The 24,591-nt window shown below is 33.0% G+C and overlaps 2 protein-coding genes across 10 annotated transcripts in view; one reads left to right on the top strand and one right to left on the bottom strand.

Moving 5' to 3' along the window:
* The window catches only part of LOC149777125 (collagenase 3-like), a 78,270-nt gene that overhangs the window by 24,468 nt on the left and 29,211 nt on the right, over positions 1-24,591 (top strand). The window lies entirely within an intron of this gene.
* Positions 8,557-21,251, bottom strand: LOC149777126 (uncharacterized). 9 transcript variants are annotated; one of them, XM_089941815.1, is made up of 13 exons: positions 18,098-18,179; positions 17,397-17,454; positions 16,430-16,561; positions 15,793-15,960; positions 15,125-15,261; positions 14,616-14,721; positions 14,075-14,158; positions 13,457-13,637; positions 13,059-13,148; positions 11,263-11,351; positions 10,764-10,822; positions 10,465-10,527; positions 8,557-8,737 (listed from the first exon to the last, which is right to left on the bottom strand). In XM_089941815.1, the coding sequence occupies exons 3-13, from the start codon at positions 16,535-16,537 to the stop codon at positions 8,686-8,688; spliced, it is 1,137 nt and encodes a 378-aa protein (XP_089797941.1). In that variant the 5' UTR covers positions 16,538-16,561; positions 17,397-17,454; positions 18,098-18,179; the 3' UTR covers positions 8,557-8,685. The 9 variants fall into 9 exon arrangements, 7 of the variants coding, with proteins under 7 accessions (XP_089797941.1, XP_089797940.1, XP_089797947.1 ...); XM_089941814.1 differs by lacking the exon at positions 18,098-18,179 and having other exon boundaries at positions 17,397-18,009; XM_089941821.1 differs by lacking the exons at positions 17,397-17,454; positions 18,098-18,179 and having other exon boundaries at positions 15,793-15,929; positions 16,430-16,501.

Here is a 24,591-nt window from a genome sequence, read left to right as displayed (position 1 = left end):
AAAAGACTTGTTGGGGCATTTAGTAGTTTTGTATGGGGCAGTATATACACAAATGTACATGAGAGTTCCCCTGTAAATGTTGCTGCAAGGAATCATATTAAAAATGGTATCATTTTAAAGATAAATCAGGTATAGTCTACTCTGCTTTGCATAAAATATATGCTTTGGCAAATATTTCTAAATTTGGATTTGATACTTATGCAACTGAGGTTAATGAAAACCCATGCTGAGCATCCCAAAACATTTGACAAAAGGTCATGATATTAAAATCATCGGAACATTCTTCCTTATTGCCAGGATAAAGTTTAGTTCTACTTATTATGAGTAATAAACGATAATAGAAAACAACTGCTGATTTGCCTGTATAATTTCAATATGATAATACATGCAGCATTGTAACAGACAATTCTGTATACTTGCAGCGAACCTATGAATGGACATACCATGTTAGCTTGCATGAGGTTTTGGCAACAACTGCAGCAAGTGGTTCTCCACTTGGCACTATCTGTGCTGGAGTTTTGAGCAACCTGCTCTGTCGGACTATTGGCCACTTGTTAGTAATTACTACAATTATTTTGATCCACCTTTGTATCTGGTTAAGTTAAATTAATCTACTATTGACCTATAGCATTAAATCCTTCAGAACACTCACCTTTTTAGTAGTAATCCCTGTCAGAACCTAACACCTGTTTATCCATCGGTAAAAATTTTCAGACAGATGCCGCCACCCCATTTAAAAAAAATATAAAAAGTATTTTAAGTTTGTGTTTCTCCTTCAGATGTTGTATGTTCTATTTAAAAAGAATTTTGTATGAAAAAAATTTAATTTGAGTTTTTGATGGGTTATTTATTTTTCCCTAGTGTTTATCTAAAGGGTTGTCCATCCGAGCCTTGTAATTTTTGTGACCTTTGCTAGAGGTCTCCTAATTCTCAGTGTTTGCTATTGTGTGTATGCTATATTTTCTGTATGTTTGAGACAGCAAGTATAAATCAATTTTTTTTATATTCCCCCCACCCACCCCAGTTGTCTTATTTTAATTCTTTGGATTTAAAATCCATTACAATATATTTTTTTAAATTATATTCCGTTTATTTTCAATTTAGAATTTTGGCGATCGGAACTGTGTGATATATTAGGTTATGGAAAAAAAAATTCTATTGTTTTATTCGAGTGGTAATATGTGTCGTTCTTCTCAATACGTGTTAAAGAAGGTCTGTCCACTTCACGTTGCGCCCTGTGACATAGCCCCATGATGTCATCACCTTGCACTTTCCCCATGTAGATTCCCTCTAGTTTCATATTTCGGGTAATAGTATTTTAGAATTTTTCAATGTGTAACGTCATAGGATTCTTTAGAAAGTTCAAATGGTATTTGAAAGTTACAATAAGTTAGAATTCCTATACAAACCTTGTTATAATTTAGTAGATTTTTCCCCAATTATTAAAAATTTTACGATTTAAATTTATGTAATTTATATTAAGTTGGGGTTCCTATTTAATTTATATTAAATTTATAATGTAAAACCAAACTGAAATTTTAAAACTTGGAATAGGATCCTAAGGTTTGGTGGGGCTCATGTCTGGGTCGTGGGGGCTCTGGCATAGCTCTTAAGATCCAGAAAGAGGTGGACACTAAAGTGTAGTAGTGAATCTCTCTCTCTCTCCCGATCTCTCTCTCTCTCTCCCCACCCCCATCGACCGATCTTGACACACAATAACTTAAGTGCTTTAAACTGCACTGTTAGTAATAAAGTAAGCATCTATCTGATTAGGACATGTAGACCTACCTAATTCGTGGCCAAAACCGAAACCTGGGCCTCCATTTCATACTCGACCACTTTCTCTAATAAGACTAAGATACGTCAACAGTCAAATAAAACCAAAAGCTGGGTTCACGAATTATTTAATAATAATAATAATAATAATAATAATTATATATATATATATATATATATATATATATATATATATATATATATATATATATATATATATATATATATATATAAAGAGAGAGAGAGAGAGAGAGTAGTGCAGATTAATCATGATAAAAAATTGCAAGGTGGTTTTTTTACTCTCTCTCTCTCTCTCTCTCTCTCTCTCTATATATATATATATATATATATATATATATATATATATATAGAGAGAGAGAGAGAGAGAGAGAGAGAGAGAGAGAGAGAGACACAGAGAGAGAGAGAGAGAGAGTTAAAAAAAAAACAACTTACAAAACTGTGACAAACGAGACAATCGATAAAACCAACAGCAACCGTTGAATCTACTCTATCCAACTGATGTATTATTTTAATATTGTTGATATCGCGTTTTAACCGATACTATCATAATGTAAATTTTAGGTACCTTTATTTTATTACTGACATATAAACTTCTTTTCTGACTCCCTCTTTTTATGATGATAAATATCAGTGCGCAGAGAGAGAGAAAGAGAGAGAGAGAGAGAGAGAGTAGTGCAGATTAATCATGATAAAAAAAAATTGTAAGTTGGTTTTTTACTCTCTCTCTCTCTCTCTCTCTCTCTATATATATATATATATATATATATATATATATATATATATATATATATATATATATATATATATATATATATATATATATATATGTATGTATGTATGTATGTGTATATATATATATATATATATATATATATATATATATATATATATATATATATATAGAGAGAGAGAGAGAGAGAGAGAGAGAGAGAGAGAGAGAGTAAAAAAAAAACAACTTACAAAACTGTGACAAACGAGACAATCGATAAAACCAACAGCAACCGTTGGATCTACTCTATCCAACTGATGTATTATTTTAATATTGTTGATATCGCGTTTCAACCGATACTATCAAAATGTCAATTTTAGGTACATTTATTTTATTACTGACATATAAACTTCTTTTCTGACTCCCTCTTTTTTAGGATGATAAATCTGCACTACTGCATCATCAGTGCGCAGAGAGAGAGAGAGAGAGAGAGAGAGAGAGAGAGAGAGAGAGAGAGAAAAGAGAGATAAAGTTAATGAAGCCCTGGAATGCAATAAAATAATAACAAATTTATGGATCATTTGTACAAATGAATATGTGAGAATGAATGAAACGGAAACGTGTTTTGGTCTTTATCATGTAAGTAATCAACCAAAAATATATATTCAAATTAATCCTTATAAAAGTGTGTGGATCGCTTTGGTTAAAATCATTGGTTTGTAATAAATATTGTGTTGATCACATATTCCGAATAATCATGCTGATAGAGGTACGTGAATTTCTTGTGTTTAAATCATGATATTTGTTGTGGTGATTACCCGCATGATAATGACCAAAAAACGTTTCCGTTCATAACTGGTGGCATAGCACGGATTCTTGTATTTTCCTCTCTATTATTTTGTATCAATGATCCATATAACGTTTTATTTTTTATTTTCATTTTTGCATTTCTTATTATTGCATTCCAGGGCTTGATGAACGAGCTTTTTGATGCTTATTGTCGCTGGCGACCAATACAACAGTCAGATTTACTAGAAGGAATTTCGAAAGATAACAGGCATTGCATACACGTATTTATGTAGCGATCACTGATATTTGTCGCCACTCGTACGTCAAGCTGTCAAAACTACCTGCTAAATGTCGCATGAGTGTATTATCTTTTCATTATATATTTAATCTGATTATAGAATATGAATAGATGCTAAACACTACGTTGAAGAAACGAGACAATTTTGGGCTATGAAACTTATAACGTATCCAGAAGCTTTAAAACTATGGATTATTGTTTACAATCGTAATGGAGTTACGTTAAGCTTGAAGAATTATCACGTATTTTAAATACTGAGACGAGCACTGTATTTCTATGAATGTCTGTGATTGTCGATAGCAACGCTCATTGTTCATCTAAATTGTCATTAAATGTTATATTAAAATACAACAACAGGTGTCTTAATTTGTTCACTCATGCGCACAAATACACACAATCTCTCTCTCTCTCTCTCTCTCTCTCTCTCTCTCTCTCTCTCGGTTGCGCATTAAACATAAAACCTCTCCAAATCGCAAATTAAATTTGATTCAAATGTTTTTCCGTTTTGCGGTGTTTAATATATACTGTTTTCGGAGAGAGAGAGAGAGAGAGAGAGAGAGAGAGAGAGAGAGAGAAAATCGCAAATTAAATTTGATTCAAAGGGTTTTCCGTTGTTTAATATATAATGTTTTCGGTTTATTGCAGAGAGAGAGAGAGATTTTCTCTAATACTTACATGCGTTGAGAGTTGTAGATATTTATAATTTAATGCCCGAGGGCCTCATATGATCAGAATGCAAAAATGGAAATACGAGTAAGAAAGAGAATTTGAATTCGAAGTGTACTGATACTGAATTTTTTCTCTCTCTCTCTCAAACACACACACAGACAGACAGACACCCACACGACTGTCGCACTAATGACGAAAAAATTCCGTGTTGTGTTTCACGACACCACAGTGACGAAACAGCAACACGGACAGATTAGTTAGTTCTGATGCAACTGAATTAAAGTGCCTTCACAGGAAGAAGACAGAGCTGATAATCAGGATGACGATGATTACAACGATGGCAATAATCGTCATATGCTTGATAGAGACAGTTGAAATGTTTCCAGATGTATGGGCAGATCATTTGTTTTAATGCAACAATATATTTGTTGCGATATAACCTGGGTGAAATGTCTTGAGTAGGGTCAGATTCTGAATAAGGATTGCAGGCTTTATAGCTGGATCAATTAATTAGACCCGTTTAGTAAAAAACACTTTAGTTTTCTATATGCTTTGTTTTAAACAAGGTCATGGTTTTGATAGATTCCATGACCTAATGGCCCAAAGACTGAATAATATAGCTGAAAAACATTAGGTGCGAACAACTTGATAAAAGTAGATTTATCAAAAGCGAAAACGTTGAAGAAAACAGGAGACAAATTTGGGCTAAGAAACTTATGAATTATAAAATTGGATTTTCATTCATAATCCTAATTGACTTACATTAGATTTATAAAAGTATCACGTTTATTAAATGCTTACAGAGATGAGGACTAAATTTATGTGACCAGGTGTTTCTTTCAGCATCAAGGCTCACTGTTTACATCAATCTTATGTTGATACAACTTTCTGTTTAGAAGGAATAGCAAAAACAGGATATTCTAGATGACCAATGAAGTGGCCATATTTGACCATATCAGATCCGGACCATTATCACTTAGGAACGAGATATCATAATTCTTGCCTTGAAAAGTCCGTGTTGATACGACCACTGATTCAGGTTGAGTAGCTTAAACATTTTCAAGATGGCAGCTATAGTGACTATGATGGATATCCACTGGGCACTGTTTGGATTTAGAATCAACAATGAAGTCTTCTGGTGAATATGACTTTTCTATCAGGAGGCCACGTTTGACAACTGATCTGGCAACCGGCCATCCCACATGCTCTTTTGATCTATGACCAGTAATGCTAATGTTAAAAATGTATAAATCCCTAAATAACTGATAAATTATAATGAAAATGCATGTGGGCCATACTGAACGTGTATAAAAGATAATTTGTAATTATTTTCAATTATGTAGGAAACTGTCATGGTTAAAAACAAAGTTTTCCTAACAAGGCGTGAAAATTATGTCATGAGACGGAACCTGTTGAGATCATGGTAGTAATCATCCTGAGTGAACTTTCTCTGGCACTCTTGTTTCTGGCTACATAAACAAGCATCCCTGGAAGGGGCTAGCACTCTACTGGTTGAAAAGAAATTCCAGGAATGAATGATACAAGATACAATTTGTTGAAAACCATGTCACTATGACCATCCGTTCTGGAGCTGTGTTAAAATGTTCCATGATGCCATGGTAGCAACCATATTGAATATACAATCAGCCACAATATTTAAGACCAGCTAAATGGAGTCAAATATTCAGGTGAAATCCCCATGTCAATATGACCATCAATTCAATAGCAGATTTGATAATAAGATTTTCAAGATGGCCACAATGTTGGACATAGTGAATGTCTGGGCTAATAAAACTTATTAGTGCAAGGTTAGCAAAAATGTACTTAACTTTACAATAGCACTCCACCAAAAAGGTATGTAAATTAAATGAAAATGTCTGAGAATATTTTTAATAGTATATGAAAGTTTAAAAAATTTTAAATATAAAAATGTATACATAGTGAAGGCACAAGTGACTCAAAGACATTCTAGGAAATAAAGACAGAAATGAAAGAACAACTTCAGAAAGTTCAGGTATGGAGAACAACCATAAAGAAAGGATTACATAAAAGATTATGCAATTAAAGCATGTTTATTGTGTCAGACATAATTATTAAATATATTTTGGTCACAATATTATGTTTTTGAGGCATGACAATATACAAAATGACAAACCAAAATGACTAAGTAACTATAGTGTACTTTATGTACTTTACAGTAAATGTTAATTTCCAAGATATATTTCATATAAAAATGCTATTGCCAGACTATCACTTCTTCAAGAATGCATGACTTTGTACTGTCATGACTTTATTATATTCATATACCCCCAAAATAGTCAATCAAGTTACTATAAAATCTACAGCACATAGCCAGCTTTCAAAACAAACTTAATAATGATAACATTCATCACTTTGCCATGAGGTAAAATAACAAAAAATATAACAATACTGTCTGACTACAAACCATTAAATACAGTTCAAAGTCACTAAGTTTTCAATAATGGATATGACAACAATTTATGTGACTCTACAAGCAGAAGTTATGTTGAAAACAAACCAACCACAAAATATTACAGTTAATGCACCTGTTCATTTCACATCACCACTGGCATTAGGTAATAGCCAAATCTAGTGCCACATTAAAAATGGTCACTGGAAAGAGTTGTGCTATTAAACATGGAGTTATAATCTGTCAAACATAGGATTTGATCCAGAAATATTATATACATAAGAACCCTTAAGTTGACAATAGCTCAACAGCTGCAAGAAATACCAGTAAGTGTATAAAATGTGCAGATGAAACTGTTTACAAATATTTGCAACTTTTAATGAATAGGTGTTATCAGTCCCAATACCTGATTTATCGGCTTTGTCCAATAACATGAATATGAACATGATCATTATGAAAAATAAACGATGAATTTGGACGTAGCATTGCTTAATTATAACATTATTAAAAAATCAGTCTCTTGTGAATCATCATAAATAATCATTGCTATATTTTGACAATTTATTATGCATAATGTAGTGATTAAATCTTATCTCTTGCCATAATTTTGATCACTCTCAATTAAATGAGTAACCATATGGATTTAAGAGATAAAAGCGAAATACTGTTTGTATTTGAGACATGAAAACAGTTAACTATACATTTATCAGTAAGTAAGAATTAATGTATCTTTATTCTAAATGCAATATGTACAACTGGTAATAAGCAAAAGTTCAGAATAACTCTGCAGATTGATAATGTAAAACAATACTATATTTTGTTATATTTTAAAGATTATTTGTTCTGTTTGAAGAATTCAATGATTTTTTTCTCTTAAAAAAAAGAAACAGACACCACTAAAAAATCTGATAGGAGAAGGAATTTAAATATACATCTCAATGTCATCAGCCTCGTCTGAAGATGGGTCTGAATCCATCGATTCATACCCTTCAACATCTAACTGTTCTAGCAGATATTCATCTAATACAAGATTGCCAAGAATAGAGGGAATTTCTTGGTCGACATTTGGTAAGTCAAACTGTAATATCTTGTGGAAATGCAATGGAACTTCATTAACAATGCATACATTAGAGAACGTGTTTCTCAGATGAAGAATACATCTCTCTATATGTAAACCCTCCAAGAGCAGGACAGCCCTGTGCACATCACTCTCTGCTCTCTCAAATGAAGTTAGCACTGCTCCCTGTTGTTTTATGTAAAAACAATTTGTGCTCCTCATGTCACATGCAATTAGTTCAATTTCTTCATCACATCTCTCCATTGTTTCAAACAAATCAATTAGAAGCCTTTTAAGTTCTTCTGGAACTGCAGCTGGAACCTCTAGAGATTTCAAGCTGTCCAGGTCCATTTTATCTGGATACGGGATTTTGCTGCCTTCCAATAAATTGTACTCCTTAAGATGATGTTGAACAGCTGTGTTTACTCTTTTTAGCTGTCTCCCAAGTCTTACTGCAACAGCTTGTCCACCTTGAATAGACAGAAAAACAAGAAATATGACCTTTTATTATGCCAGTTATATTTATAAAGCCAGATCAACTAAATATATATTACAATGAAACAAAACTCCATACCATAAAAACATACACCAAATTAATTCCCTACACATTTTGTTTTATTGTTTCTTGTGATTACCTCTAAAATGATAAATTTGTAAAGATTGCCTGGAATATTGTAAGTCTTCTTAAACAAAGACAACTGTATTTCAAAACACATGTTTTAATTACCCCAAATATCCATTAACACTTCTTTCACATTCTCCTTTATCTCATGATATCAAGGCTTGTTATGTCAATACTTACACGCATATTTCTTCATCATCTGCAGTAAGAAGGTTCTCTCTGCCATCAGCCTTGTCATCACCTGGACTTTGGCAGATATTGTTTTTATATTACTGGATTCAGTGTGCATTTTATACTGGTCTGATGTCGAAGATCACCTGGTGATCTTTAAGGACCTTTCGTGGGATCTCAAGACCTGTTCTAGACTGAAAAACATAAATCAGAATACTCTGAACTGCCAGTAAATTGTAATAATCACTATATCTGTTTCCTTTAATTTAATTAAGTTACCGCCCCAGTGTTCATTTTAGGCTGCTCATGCGCCATCACTATTGTTTTCATCTTTTGCATAATTTTTTTTCCTCCAGAACAATTAAAACAGGGCAACAAAAAAAGAGAGAAGAATTTTTTAGACTGACTGGATTGTGTTATGTGTTGTGATGTGATTTGGATTTTTAACATAGCTTTAACAATGTTTCAGTCATATCGCTACAATGTCTGCAATGTGACAGTTTACATCAGGCCGCAGACATTTTGCATGATGTCCCACCCAGTCACATTATCCTGACACCAGGCTGACTAGTCCTAACACTAACCTCTTAATGCTGAGCACCAAGCGAGGTAACTGTTAGTATCATTTTTTAAAAGTCTTTGGTATAACTTGGCCGAGGATTGAACCCACAACCTCCCACATCCGAGGCGGACAGTCTAACCACTAGGCCACCAGAGCGGTCTGACTGAATGGAGTGCATACCAAGATTACTTGATAGTTTGCACTCCCAGCAAAAGAAGCATATCATACTAAACTTTAATGGCTGAGAGAAATCTTTTACTTATTTTGATTAGCTTGAAAACCAATCAAGAGCCAATGATCACTGAAAGAAAATGAAACAAATAGAAGATTAAATAGTCAAAATGCTGCATTTATTTCTAAAGTAGCATACAGACTGGAGAAACATCAGTGACTCAAATAACTAAAATACATTTTAACAAGTAATGGTAACCCAATTGTGAGGAATTAAAAATCACAGTATGAAAATTGGGAGGAGGGGGAGAGAGTCTGACAATGACCACAGGTGCAAGAATCATGGATTTATTCATTTCTGCAACAAATATTCACTTTTTTCAGCATTAAATACTTTGTCACTTGAGTCTGATTATATCATAGTTTGTTGTAACTATATCACGAAAAGTGTGGACACTTTAATTGTAGCTAATAAGGAAACTATGGAAAGTTAATTAAAATGCACAAATGAATAAATCCATGAATCACATGCTGTAATAAAGCTATGTATCTGAATCTGTTGAATAAACATGAAACAGGCATTAACATTTGCAACCAGTTTCTGAACAACCCCACTTTTAGACCATTTCTGAAATACTGCCACCATACCTAACCATCAACTTGAAAAAGTGTTGGGTGTGCATTTGTGTGTATAAAAATATGACAACTGATTAAACTGTTTTGAAAAACCTATTTCAGTCTAAGTTTTTGAAACTACTCTGATGCACAGAAACTATAGAATGACCAATTTAAGCCATCCAAAACTGCCTCGCAAACTATGCATGAGGTTGTTCTATTGTAGCTAATCCAGACGATTTCTATGCATCCTGCCAAAATGAATAGGCTGAAGTAAATATGCATCTCTGCAATTATTAACTTGAAACAATCAAAAAAACATATTATATATTATTCAATGTGATCACTGCATCTTTTTTATTTGTTGGTAGTTTTGTGACAACAGGCAGGTTTGACCTCATTCATAAAATTACAGCTTTAATTTTGACATATACTACATTCTCAAACTATGATGCTGGCAAGATGCACCTGTGCAGTAAAAGACACTGCCTGTACAACAATGCCTTGAACCATACATACAGTAGTAAATGGTTGAGTGTGACTTGAGACATAATGAAAATGAAACATATTTACCCAGACATTTTCTTCCTGATGTTCTCTTTAACTAGTGGATCAACAACTCCCAGTGAAGACTGACTGAAAGAGTATATATAAAAATAATACCGACTTGATGTATATTGAAATATAATTGAAATTTATGTGAAGTCTTTCCTTCCAAAGAAATTATAAAATTATTAAAGAAAATATTATTGTTTAGGGCAACACTGGCACATTATTCATATCACCATTACAGGTTTAAGGACAAGCTACTGTATGAGGTTTTCTATGTCTAATTAACAAAAGGTATCAGTTATAAGAGATGAACAACTTACCTTAAATGGTAGTATTTCTTCAAACTGATAGCATATGTCTCTAATCGGGTAAGCGGTTCCTGAAATTTATTATAAAGCATAAATTAAACATATTGCTTGTGCAATTGCAGCTGACATGGTGAAGTCACCTATAATAATTGGAGGTTGAAATAATCATAGATTTAATAACATATATTACTGATGTTACAGTAAAATATAATTGATTCAGAGCAATTGAAAATGAGTAGTTTAAAGGTATTTTATTAATGAACTTCATTAGAAACAAGGCAAAAACACCTCCATGCAAATATATTTTAGCACAGTCACTATATTGGATGATGACCGACTCTTATTAACAATGATTTCTTTCCACTCCAAACTGAAATTCAGATCTGAAGCAAAGCAAAAAGAAATTAAAATGAGCAAAGATGAAATTTTAGAGATATAAATTCTACCTGACCTATACATAGGGGTGCTATCATCTCTTAAACCAAACTCAGTGAATGATGTGCTGTTATACCTTGCTTTCACTTCTTGCAAGAGAGCTGCCTGTGGAAAATCGATTTTTATCCTTCACTGACCATCTTCTAATGTCATCTGTTGACACACCTTTAAAAAGACAGCGACAATGAAATTATTTCTGCAAAGCCAGAAAAAGTGATATACATGAAAATAAATTCACAATAAGCAAAAAACCGGTCAAGTAATGCATGTAACGCAAATTTCTATATTACACTAACATGAAGCTACAATGGATACTACACATAACTCTGTACTGTGGTATACCACAATTGACCATTTAAATTGTTTGAAGGTAGGTCTTGGGATTTTCTTTTGAACTTTGATTTTTTTCTCTTTTACCTCAAGAAATCAGAGTACATTTTTTAATGCTATTTGGGGCACAGAATGTTCTTCAGAACAATCCCTGCTTACCATCCAAAAAATAGCAAATGATCGGTCTATCATATGAATGAGTCTGCTTACACTATAAGCTACACCCTGTAAATGATACTGTTATAACAACTGAGTGCTTGTGATACTGTAAATGATACTGTTAAAACAACTGAGTGCTTGTGCATAAAAATGGGAAGTGCTGACACTGAAGCATACACTCCACTAAGTGATGATAATGATACAGTTGGCAGGGAAACTGGAGTCTGATGCCAACACCAATGCCCCAATCTTAGAATTATGCACATACTTTTAACAAATTAACATAACAAGTGAAAAATGTCATTACTTTCTTTCAATAACAAGATTACTTTGCAATTTCTGTACATTCCTTCTTGATGATAACTGCTCTAATAATTTCTATCATATAACGACTCACACCATAAATGCTTAACATATGGCACCATTAAATGTATAGACAGGCCCACTAACTAACTAGCTTGTCAATTTAATGAATCTGTGATGCAATGTTCATATTTGAAGAAACCAGTCTGTTTCTTGGAAATGGGTCATATACAGTTGCTCTAAATAGCGAAAAAGGAAACTACTCTTGCACTATTCTTACACAGCAGTCATCTTTTCAAGAATAATCTCCAGTGTATGAGTGGAATCAAAGAAATGATAATAAAAAAATTACAAAAGAACTTTTTATTGCTCTTTTTTGTATGCCAAAAAAGCACAATTCATATACAGGCTAACATAAAATGTAATCTGGTGAGAAAAGCATAATGATTATGCCAAAAGTGTAATGGTTGGCATGTATGATTTAGTGGAAACATAATGTGGTATGTACAGCTGGAACAAAATATCATGAGGAAAACTGCTCTACTGGTAATACCCTGCACCTCCATGAGCAACACTGCTTATAAAAATAAACTGAAAGCATTATATCCATTGCTCAGAATTAAATAACACTGCTTATACAAAGTCAATGGTTTGATCTGAAATTGTGTTTGAATTGAAAATGATTTGATATTTTGCTGTAATTTTGAAAGACATTTCCAATTTTTTTTAATAGTAAGGCAAACAAAAAATACAGTGTCCACCAGAGATGACTAAAATATGTATAGTGTCAGCTTAATTAATCAATTATTAAAGATTTAGCATTAGAGTTCTTGCACGTTTCATGAAAATCACTTCAAAATACCTGTTATTCATTTGTTAGTTCATGATTTTATCAGGTCGTCATACTTTTAACAAACACCAGCAAAATTGTTACAGGCTAACATGCATGGATGTTATACTGAAAATAATATATCAAAAAACAAAAACAAGCATAAGCTGAAAATCTTAATTAAAAAAATTGATTAATGGTTCAAAATATACATAAAGAAAGAATTAAAGAAAAGCATAATTTAAAAACACCTGAAATATTTCCTAGAGTTTCTTGAAGCATTCTGTTGGTGTTGACTTTCAGAGCTTCTGCTTTCTTCAACCTTTCTGCAAAGGTTTTGCCTGAAAATCAGTAAGATGATAATTACTGTGTGTGTTTGTGTATATAATTTCTGTAATGAATGTGAAAATCGTGTTTTTATCTAGATGTACTATATTAATTTTCAACCGGTCAAATCTATTCACCCCAGGATTTGCATGTTAGGACAGTTCTTTATGTATGTATACATTAATACAACAAAAAGATGGCAAGGAATTTTAAATATAATTAACATTATGTTTGATAAAACCTAATCTGTTAATGGCACAATTAGATGGTAATGACATATTTTCTTACTTGCAAAAACTGCATATGCAGAGACTACATGTACCTTGTTTTCTTTTAATTTTATCTCCATAATGCATAAGGCCATCAACAAGCAGATCAACACGATTTTCTGGAGTCATCTCCTTGGAAATGCTTTTAAATTTCCCTAAGTATGCCCACAGGCGCTCCAAGCACTCCCCATCAGTCAGTCCTAACCCAGGTGTTCGCCTTGGGTTGTACAAAACCTACAAAAATGGGGAAAATGTACATGACAAAACTGAATTAAAAAAAACAGTTGAAACATTAATACACAAGATTTTGTATTCCCTTTACATGGTAATGTTCTTTCAAAAAAATTTGTTAATAAAGTGAATGTAAATTCTTGAGAACTGCAGTAATTACAAAAGCCATTTAATTAAAACTGATCTTAAATAAAGTTTTTCGTGATCTTAAAAATACAGTTATCTGAAACAAACTGCAACATTTTTACAAATGCCAGTAGCAAGAAGATTTCCTTTGTCATTACAACTTTGGTGCATACACCGAGCGTCTACATCATCATATAAAATTTTCATTAAAAAAGACAGGCATTTGATATTGGAACAATCAACAATTAAAAACATTTCAAAAGGTATATGAAGATATATTTCATTATGTTTTTACTGATAAAGGGAAAACAAACCTGGCAAGCCATTTTGTGTCCATAGCAATGAAATATTGGGATAACTAGCTTCACTGCATCCAACAGATCAGTACGTTCTTTTTTCTAAAAATAAACAATGAAATTAAATTACAAAAAATGTTACAATATCACAATGATACCATGCTAATAGAATGCACATGAAGAACAAAATTGCAAGCTGAAAATGATTAGAAACAACACTATCATAGGAATTATTGAACACATAAATAACAGTGACGCCAAAAACAAAATGACAACACTGTCACAAAGTGGTAATGAGGTTTCAGCTATGCTTCACACATCAATCTATTGACAGATTATCTGACATCAAATACTGAACCTAAAATTAATTATAAACAAGAAGTGTTTTCAATTGATACATTAAAATGATTAAAAGAAGATATGTATTGTACAACAATCAGGAAATGAGAGAGAATCAAAACAGAAAAATTACTGAAATACTGCATGAAATATGACATGGCCACATACACAACTAAGTCAGGAGAAATTCACCCACATAATAGACAGGGCAGACATGTACCTTCAGGTGGGTTTCCAGGAGACAAGCTATATCATACAATATGTGCATTTGGCTGTCCTTGTTTTCTGCAACTAATTTTTCAAGCAGGTACACTGAATAACCAATTCTGTAATAAAATTGAAATTCAAACATACAAGATCATATTAAGAAAAAAAAATCAATTGTATAAGTATACCAAACTTTAGTTGTAAAATTTTGCCAGTAACAATAAGTTACTACCGGTATTAATGAATCTCAATGCTGTTCAAAACAAATAATCATTACAATATTGTAATCGACTAATTACGAATAAATGTAAAATTGATTGAAATAACTGAGCCATAAAGATATTTCCTTCAACTATGTAAAAAATCTTTAATGCAGTTACATTCCTTGAGGAGAGAAACTTTGGTAAGTCATTAACCAATTTTCAAAGATGGGAAAATAAAACTTTGCATGACAAATATTTACCCAAATGATATTGTGGATACTAAATTATTAAGACTTTTGATAAAAAAACAATTGCATACCTTTCACCATGTTTCAAGTTGAAAAAATAGTGTGGGAATTCATGACGACAGGCAGAACCAAACAGAGCAGTTTCATCAAGTTTCTTGTTCTTTGCTTTGGATCTTAGGGCACTGCCAGCTTGAAACTCACTACATTCCTGAAATAAACAAACGGAAACTTGCAAAATAAAATAACTACATCAAGAGTCCAGAAGATAAGGCAAAATTTTATGGTAAATATGAAGTGACTTAATAAACTTAGGTCAGAATCCTTCATCTTTATGCAAAGGAGCTAGATGATAAATTATTAAACGCTAATGCATGAGAATAGAACTTGTTATAAGACTCATGATCTACAAGATTTTCACTCAAGCATTAGCTGCATGTAAACTACCATTCTGTCTCCAAAACTGCATATGTATGACCTTCTAAACTATTTGGTGGAAATTAAGCATACATGGTACTTATTATGGTAACCATCTGTAGTGGATGGAGATGTGGTAATAAATTAATGTATCTGTCATCTGATGGCACTGGGCAGGCAATGGTAAACAAAAAGCATCTAAAAAGATAATAGCTTCACAAAAATATGAGTAAATTAATGAAACTGTCTTTATTTGAGGAAAATAGTATATAAAGTATAGAATCAAGTAGTTAAAACTCTTCTTACATTGTGAACTGCCTTTTACCTGCATATTCTTTGTCTTTTCTGTGGAGTAGCCATCCATGAATTTATCAACTTCATCCTGATCAAGAAAGAAATGACCATCATGTTTAGGCTTTCCTGCCTCAGCTCCCGATGAAACCTTTCTGACCAACTGGAAATCTGCATCAAAAGAAATAATCTTTTGTGGATTCTGAAGATGAAATTGAAAATGAGCTATAAGAAATGTTGTGGTACATCTGTGAGGTCAAAATTATGTTAAAAAAGCCTCTCATGATTGACTTATTTAAATCTAATTCCTTATACCCATCAACTTTCAATGTCAGAGCTGACATGCAATGAAAACTTCTATCAGACTGTACAATGAACAACATCAAATGACAGGTGCCAGATGGAAATGTGCATGCTTAATATTTTGCATAAATTTAGATTTATATATCAACTAGGAAACTGCATTTTTTATGCATAAAGGAGCTGTTTGCATATCTTACTGTATCCAAAGGAAATTTATATACCTGTCAGATGATATATACAAACATAATGAGAAACTGCAGTCTACAATACTAGGAATAATGTAATATATATATATATATATATATATATATATTCACACATACATACATACATACATTCATCCATTGGCTTCTTAAAGCAGTTGTTACCTCAAAGCATGCTGGGCACTGGGTTCCAGAATCAATTTCTTCACAAAGATGTATAGGGTGACTGATCCTGTACCTAAAATTTCGATACTGCACCAGGCACTCATTCATTAAAATTTTATAAACGTCTTTAAACTGGAAAATAAACAACAAAAAAACAAGAATATAAATAACAAGTCTGATTCATTTTAAACTTTATACTGTATCTAACAGAAGGGCATACAATTTTGATATAATAAATATTACTGATAACTCATAGCACATAAGTAAACTGACATCTCCTGTAGAGATGGAATTTTTTGGCCCTAAAGTTTCCCTCCCAAAATTTCAACAGGATTTAATAAATGAAAGCATCTAAATATATTTCTTGTTTGAATGTGTCAACTTCACATGAAATGGAATCTTGTAAACACAAAACTTCATATAAAAGCTGTTTGATAAAAGAAAAGGCGATGTGACCAACTGAGATAGTTAAAATATGCATACTGGATACTTTGCCAAATAGCTACTAACTTTCAGAATTTTGTTTATCATGGATACAGTTTATTTCTTCTTTGTCCATTGTAAAACAAGATATTGTGATTACCCCAAAAAATGGAATGGAATATGTGTCACACAGATGGTGCATCTTCCTGCTATAACATAATATATACCTAAATATTATGTGACAGAACATTGTTTTCTCTCCCACCGGGTGATTGCAAAACTCGAACTCTCTTTGAAATGATATTTACTTTGTGGGAAAGATCATAAAACATACAAAGTTTTGTGAAATGTCACCTAGCAGTTTTGAAAAAAAAGATCTGTTGATAGGTAGATCAACAAAACAGACAGTTGTTATTGTTGTTGTGGGGTTAAACGCCATTTCTCAGCACCAGATAGGCTATACATGGCAGCCAGTATAACTCGTGGAGGAAGAAACGGGAAAACCCCAAAGAGCCATCAACCGATGGGAAGCTTTCTCACATACCTACATTTGCTGACCCAGTGACTCAAACCCACGCAGACAGGGGTGAGATTGCAGTGATCTGTAATGGAGAGTGATTTAGACCATTTGGCCACCTGGAGACCCCAAAACAAACAGGCAAAGGGTATTAGTATCATTGTAAAGCATGTGGATTACAAAACAACATTTACAAAGATGCAACAAAATCAAAATTATCAGAAATATTTATTTTAGAAACAGGATGCAGGTCTTCAGTTATTTCTATTTTAAACAGACTCAAATCACATTATGTGAAACTGAACCAATGAGCAGAATACAACAACTTTGGAAATGTATAACACCAAATTATATATCAATACATGATGTGTAAATGATTTCACAGGATAATGTGACCAAGTCTGTCAAATATTCAACAAACCCAGTGTGCTAATTATGGCAAAAAGCATAGGTTATAAAATCTGGGTGAACTGGATACTTGTAAAAATATTCTGTAAAATCTAAATTTTATGTTGATATATAGTTGCTACATGCCACAAATTGAAAACCAAAAAAAAAAACCTAATTTTTGCTGGAAACAACATAACTCATTACAAAAACATCAATTTACAAACCACTAAAATAATAATCTTTCATTACATATATAAATATTTAACAACTGTTTTCAAGAAAGAATATAAACACAAAAATGGAATAATTATGAAAAAGACAAGAACTGAATGCATTACTTCTGAATCAAACAATCCTTTGTGATGCTTGGACAACTTGGCCTTTAAAGCTTCACAGAAACCTTTGGTAGACACAGGACACTCCAGCAACAGTGCTGTCATCCACTCAAGAAGTCCTATGTGGAAACCTAAAATGGGATTCTTAGGTGAGGAAGGCCAGAGATAACTACGGATCATTGTAACTGCCGCAGACTCGCACCCACATAATTCAATGATACGCTTGTGCTGTCTGCCTGTTAAAAGAAAAATGCTTATTGGAAAAATGAAGGCGTAAAAAATGAACATTACCTGAAAGCAGCAAAGTCATTATCAGTGGCTGATTAGTATCATTAGTGCAAACTTAAGAAGCCTTATAATAAGAAATGTTTCCTCTTAAAAAATTTTTAAACTTGGCTGACCAGTTTGCAGGAAGAATTGAATTTTGTTTCCACATGTAGTAGTGATGTACATATCAGATTCAAATTTCTTATCATAAGTACCAGTCTGAAATGTAGCCATTCCGGGATGTTTTTTTTCTCCCTCAAATTTTGTCAAACAGGTTAGGTGATTTATCAGAGGCAGTTTGTTGTTGTTGTTGTTCTTGTAGTGTTTAACGCCATTTTTCAGCACACGATAGGCTATACATGGCGGCCAGTATTAATGGCGGAGGAAGAACCCAGGAAAACCTGGAAAGAAATACCGACCCACGAGAAGCTACTGGCAAGCTTTCTCACATACCGACATTGGCTGTATCCGAGACTCAAACACACGCAGGCAGAGGTGAGATGGCAGTGATCCGTAACGGAGAGCGCTTTATACCACTCAGCCACTCGGGGCCCCCAGAAGCAGTTTGTAAATTTCTGTTTAGAAATGATAATGGACCATTTTTAATTTGTATATATTAAACAGGATAAATGTATACCAACCATGTTCATCCATTACTACAATCTGCTGACAATAGATGGTTTGACATACATGGTTATCTGGCCTTCTCCACACTGGTGTATCTGTGTCCACACAAACAAATGTACCATTCTGAAAAACAAGAAAATGCTGGTTACTTCTCATTTGAAAAATATATATTCCCTCCTGTGGCATAATCTCTATACAATAAAAAAATCTTTTGTAAATAAAATTAATATTATTAATATAACTAGTGAAGAAAAATAATGTGAAAGAAAATAAAAAGAATGAAAAAATCACATTAATATGCAAATGTTGCAAAATGTTATACTCCCTGGGTGAAAATCTGTTTTCATAAACTGACTAGATCATCTGAGGATTAACAAGGTAATTAATAAAAAGATAACCTGGACTGTATATCAATATCTTGATGATGTAAAATATACAGACAACAATTTCAATTCATACAAAACAATATAAACTGATGCTAACAAAACTTACACATTAAAAATTAATAACAGCTTACTTTAAACACTTCAAACACGTGTAGATGTGGCAGACTGTGACAAATGTCAAGGCATTCTCTGCAGTACACGGCTGATGTGCCACAGTCCATGCAGCGAAAAATCTGATCGGGACTTTGTGTACAACAAATGCACTGACTGTGAGGTGGTGTAAACAACACGGCTGCGCCAACTTCAACCAATTCATCAGCAAGAGCTGCCCAATTTTCTAGTCTTTTTCTCTTCTTCTCTCGGTAGGAGACTTTTGTTTCATCTAAGGCATCTGCAAGATTTGTAAGCACTTTATTTGTTGTTGATTAATAAGAGAAAAATAACAGATTATACATCATATGATACATATATTGCAGTCACATGTAAAATCAATGTAAATAAGCACATACATGTATGAGACAGAAAAAATGCTAGAAATAAATTTGCTTTTGTAGTATATTCAGGCTGTAACCACTGTAATTTTATTCTTCTGTAATTATGCCTCTTTTGGCTGTTCTAATTTTATTGCTTTTCTGGAAGTATTTGCCAATTAAAGACATCTGTTAGGTAAGCATTTATTATGTACTGAATGATTGGGATGTCAATTAAAGAAAGACACGGTAAATATCAGGAAACATTCTATCAAATCTTATAGGAAGGTATTTTTGCAAATAAGAACATGTTCTTTTTGCAAGGACTCTGCATTAGGATCTTAAACTTGGGACAGACTGTATTTTACCTGAGAGAAAAACTGCCTCTTCTGATTGTTTATCTACAAGTTCTGAGTTTAAGGATATGGACCCAGATGCAGATATTGCCTTTGGAAGAGATCCACTTGTTTCATCTATGGCCACTGGGTCTTGTTCTCTACTAGAAGTTGGTAAAATTCTCTCATACTTTACCCTAATTGACTTGTTTTGAACAGATATATATTTTCTCTTGGCTGGCTTTCGATCCCATATGAACACCATTTTCCTTAATAAAAAACTGACACAAACATTTTTATCTACTGTTAAATGGATTCAACGACAAATATTTGCATTTAATGCAACGCTATGAAATAATACTATAAAAAAGCACAAACCATTCCAAAATTGTGGCACTAACAAATAAAATGGAATTATTAAAGTGATAAAAACGAAGAATAATTACGTCAAAAAAACCAGTGCTTTTTCAGGAGTTTTATTCACACCTGCTCTCAACTGACTTAAACACAACGCTCTCGCTATTGCATCTTGTCTAAACCAATATTGAGCAACCTGCTACAACAAAATTCAGCTTTGCTAAACTGTTCCTATAAATAAGGCTTTGCACATTTACAATTCTCCAGATACATCTCCAGGGTAATTTGTCAAAGCATTTATTTTTAATTGTACAAATCAACATCACGGAAAATGAATTATCAGGCAATCTCTATCAAAGATAATTACTTCTTCCATTTGATACAAATTATTATTGTTATAATTACTTCAGTAACAGACAACACAATAAATCCAAGATCAAAATCTATCATAAGTTTGGGAATGAAGCCATACTCAAGATCTACATACCAGGAACAAAGGGAAATTGAATGGCCCACAGCTTCTGCAACCGGATGTTTTAGTTTTAGAAATTGCGCACATGCGCAACAGAGAAAATATTCCAACAACATTGTTAAGGCTTGGTAGCTACATAACGTATACTGCATCGTACGAACATATACGTTGTTGCGGTTTGAAGGCCTTAACAATATCAACAATTCCAGGCTTGTAGGCTGTAACAATGGACGTATCGGGTGGGAAAACACAGAGAGAGAGAGAGAGAGAGAGAGAGAGAGACATTTGATTCCAATTGATAACTTTTCATATACAAGCATTGCATAACAAATTATATAATTTGCATACCTTTGCTTTTGTGTTTCCTTCAATATATTGCTTCGATGCCTATTTTATATGATTAAATGGACGCAAAACTCGAAACTTTATGAACATTTATTTCAGTTTTCTTATTATTTATATGTTCTGTCCACTTATGAAATTTTTATTTAAAAGTTATAAGATATTCTTTTAAGCAGAAAGTAAAAAAAAAAAAACGTACAGGTAGGTTATGCCACGCTACATTTTTAGTTCCTACCCCCCCCCCAAAAAAAATGCAAAGATACACACACACACACACACACACACACACACACACAGAGTCGATTAACTTTTCATATTCATTGATTCTGCATGTTTCCGTTGTTTCATTCAAGATAATTTATTTAAATAATACTCATAAAAAGCTGGTTGCCCCAGTCTTTCGACAAGCACGGACGTGCGCAACAGATAAACCGCTGATTAATCATCGATGTATCGATACACGGATAGATTCATCGATGTATCGAAACATGGATCGGTTCATGAAGTATCGCCTTTACATCAACTTAAAGGTCACTGGCCACCTATATTGTACAAAAGTATGATAGTATTATAGTTATAAACAAAACGCATTGGTTATGTATGCACACCATAAAAATGTTTAATTCGACTTAAAACTCCGCTTTATAAAAAGAAAAAATTATTCTGCAAACTCCGTAAACAATCGGTAATTTCCGCGTGCCAAAACCGGATATGACGTACATTTATCCATTCTATTCAACCTAGCCATTCAAGTACTTAATTTCGCCACCTAAATGTCTATGTGATATAGCGTACGATCGTGCTTTTGTACAGCAAATATGGTGCACTGTGTTGCATACGATGTAATCAAAAGAGTGATGATGGGAAAAAGCGTTATTTCTTTTTCCGAAAAACCATGTTTACCAGAAGAAAGTGTATTTAATCTATAGGATCGAATAGGGGATGGATGGGAAAGTTGTATCATATATGCCGGATTATAGTGAATTTGGCCCAAAGACAATTCGGCCCAACTCGAAATACAATTCGTCCAAACTTAACAATAGTTTGTACGTTCTTTTTCTTCAACAAAAAAGTAATGCTATGTAAGATAGGTTTTAGGGGAAAAAACTAAATTTAAACAAACTATTTTGACATTCTCTGAAAGAAAATAATCATACTTTGTAACGTGCATATTTATGAGAGAAAATACAAACTGACATATCTTGCGTGTTCTAACTAAAATAGTTATATACATTTTTTATGCTAAAAATATATGCATCTGCACAACGACATTCTCAATTTAAGTCTTCCGGTCAAATTATCAATAATCATTATCAAACAAAAATACGTAATATTCTATATAATACGTATACATTTTGCTAAGGGTAGTGTACATGAGATATTATAACAAATATACTTAATTTTAGGCTTCACGTTGTAACACAGCTGCATACAATACGTACTAGATTACACGAGAGAGAGAGAGAGAGAGAGAGAGAATAATGTTGAGCATTTTGTCAGTATTTAGTTGCTGCGATATGAAGCTTTTACCAGTTAATTTTATTGATTGTTTTTATTTTTCAAGTTGTAAATTGAAAGCTTGTCATTACTGGTCAATACCGTCAATCATATTTGCTCAATTATTCCGTACAAATTAGAAAGGAAATAAATTTGTGTTTAATTTGTGCCCCCTCCCCCAACACACACACTCACGGTTATCATATATTCCTTCGTTTTTCATCATGCGAAGATTATTTTTTTTAAAAAAATATATATCCACGAACTCAATATATGTAGCGGATGCCGGCTTGCGTATGCATCATTAGTGTAGTGTGTATCGCTTATGTCAAATAACAAAATCGCAAATGATACGAAAGTATCACCCGATTGCTTGAAGGCACCTGCCATTTACGCATTATAAGTTACTTATTGCAAACTGACCCAAATTGTGCTGTTTCCAGGTTAACTATAAGTCGGTATCTCGCAAATAAATAAAAAATCATTATTTTAAAATACATTCAATGTGAGTGCAAATGATAATCTTTTTGCTAGCATGGGTTACAAAAGTATTATTAAAGCAAGTAATTATTGTGTATACCATTTGCCCTGCAAACATGAATTATGATTACATATGGCAAACATATAGAAGCCCGGGTGATAAACACAACTAGCAGAGAGCAATGAACTCATTGTTTACACTTACCGACAGGATATCTAATACAGGGGTTATTTTATTACAATGCAAAGCAACCCCGGAAACTTGACCTTTTAGTGTGGTGACGCTCTACAGTTTCGTATTTTGCATGGGTTAGGATTTTAAAGAAAAAGAATTTCCCCGGCTTTCCTCACTGGTTATATTGGCTATTTGAAAAAGACCTTGTTTATCTTAGATATAATTCAAAGAACCTTTAATTCCCTTAATTTGGTATATGACTGATGGGTGTAATATGGGTTATAGAGTATACAGCTTGGTCTTACTCCAGATGTGCACCTTTCAAAAAAGTACTAGCTCCACTTGGTCATTTTCACTTCCTGAACTTAAGAGGTCAATTGTATAAAAAAGAGCCGATAACTTTTTTTACATTTTATATATTTGATAATTCATTCAGTGCACTTTCAGAAACTGGTATTGACTAGTCTGGCAAAATTCATTTTCCTTATTTTATTAGCTGCTATGGATAGTGTACTTTAGACTAATTCAGACTCATTTTTTAGCACAAGGGAGCATTCATTTTAGTTAGCAGTGTGTTTAAATCATGTACAATTTCCAAAAGTACAATATCCAAAGAAATATCATCCACATTACATTAATGTAGCATAGAGGTATGCCACCGTTCTCTCCATTGCGCATGTTTTAAATGCAAACAACATCACCTTACATACGTCACTCTCTCAAAAGTACATAACAACTGGTGAGCGCCTCCAGTGCCGATTTTTCTTCTGAAAGTCGGCCGACAAAAGGAAGTCAAGTTTGGTTCCTTCGGATTCTTTTAAGTGTGCCGATTTCTTTCATCTATTTCTTTTATGAAGTCTGCCTACACAGGGAAGCCAGCATTGATTCTTTTTACATGTATTACTGGGAATTTTAAAAATAAATTGAAACAATGGAACAGTTTTGAAAGCGACACAATCTAGTACGTCATGCACGCACACCGATATAAGGCTGAACAGTAAATTAGTTTTCATTAGTTTCATCTAAAATATTCCCTATCCATAGTTTATAGTGTTCTATTTTTTGACAACAAGAAGCATATACTTCGTC

Source organism: Sinohyriopsis cumingii, chromosome 18, assembly GCF_028554795.1.
Source record: "Sinohyriopsis cumingii isolate HCF-2022 chromosome 18, ASM2855479v2, whole genome shotgun sequence".
NCBI classification, from domain to species: Eukaryota; Metazoa; Mollusca; class Bivalvia; order Unionida; family Unionidae; genus Sinohyriopsis; species Sinohyriopsis cumingii.
Note: the sequence above shows the minus strand (reverse complement) of the source record. Positions and strands in the feature narration are given on the sequence as shown.

What these genes read in the sequence shown, in the direction of transcription:
- LOC149777126 (XM_089941815.1), bottom strand. Translation starts at nt 16,537, where the DNA reads ATGAATGAGTGCCTGGTGCAGTATCGAAATTTTAGGTACAGGATCAGT. An exon ending in AACTCTAGGAAATATTTCAG is followed by an intron (nt 11,352 to 13,058) that starts GTGTTTTTAAAT and finishes GTCTTTTTAAAG; the next exon opens with GTGTGTCAACAGATGACATT. An exon ending in TTGCAAGAAGTGAAAGCAAG is followed by an intron (nt 10,823 to 11,262) that starts GTATAACAGCAC and finishes AATAAATTTCAG; the next exon opens with GAACCGCTTACCCGATTAGA.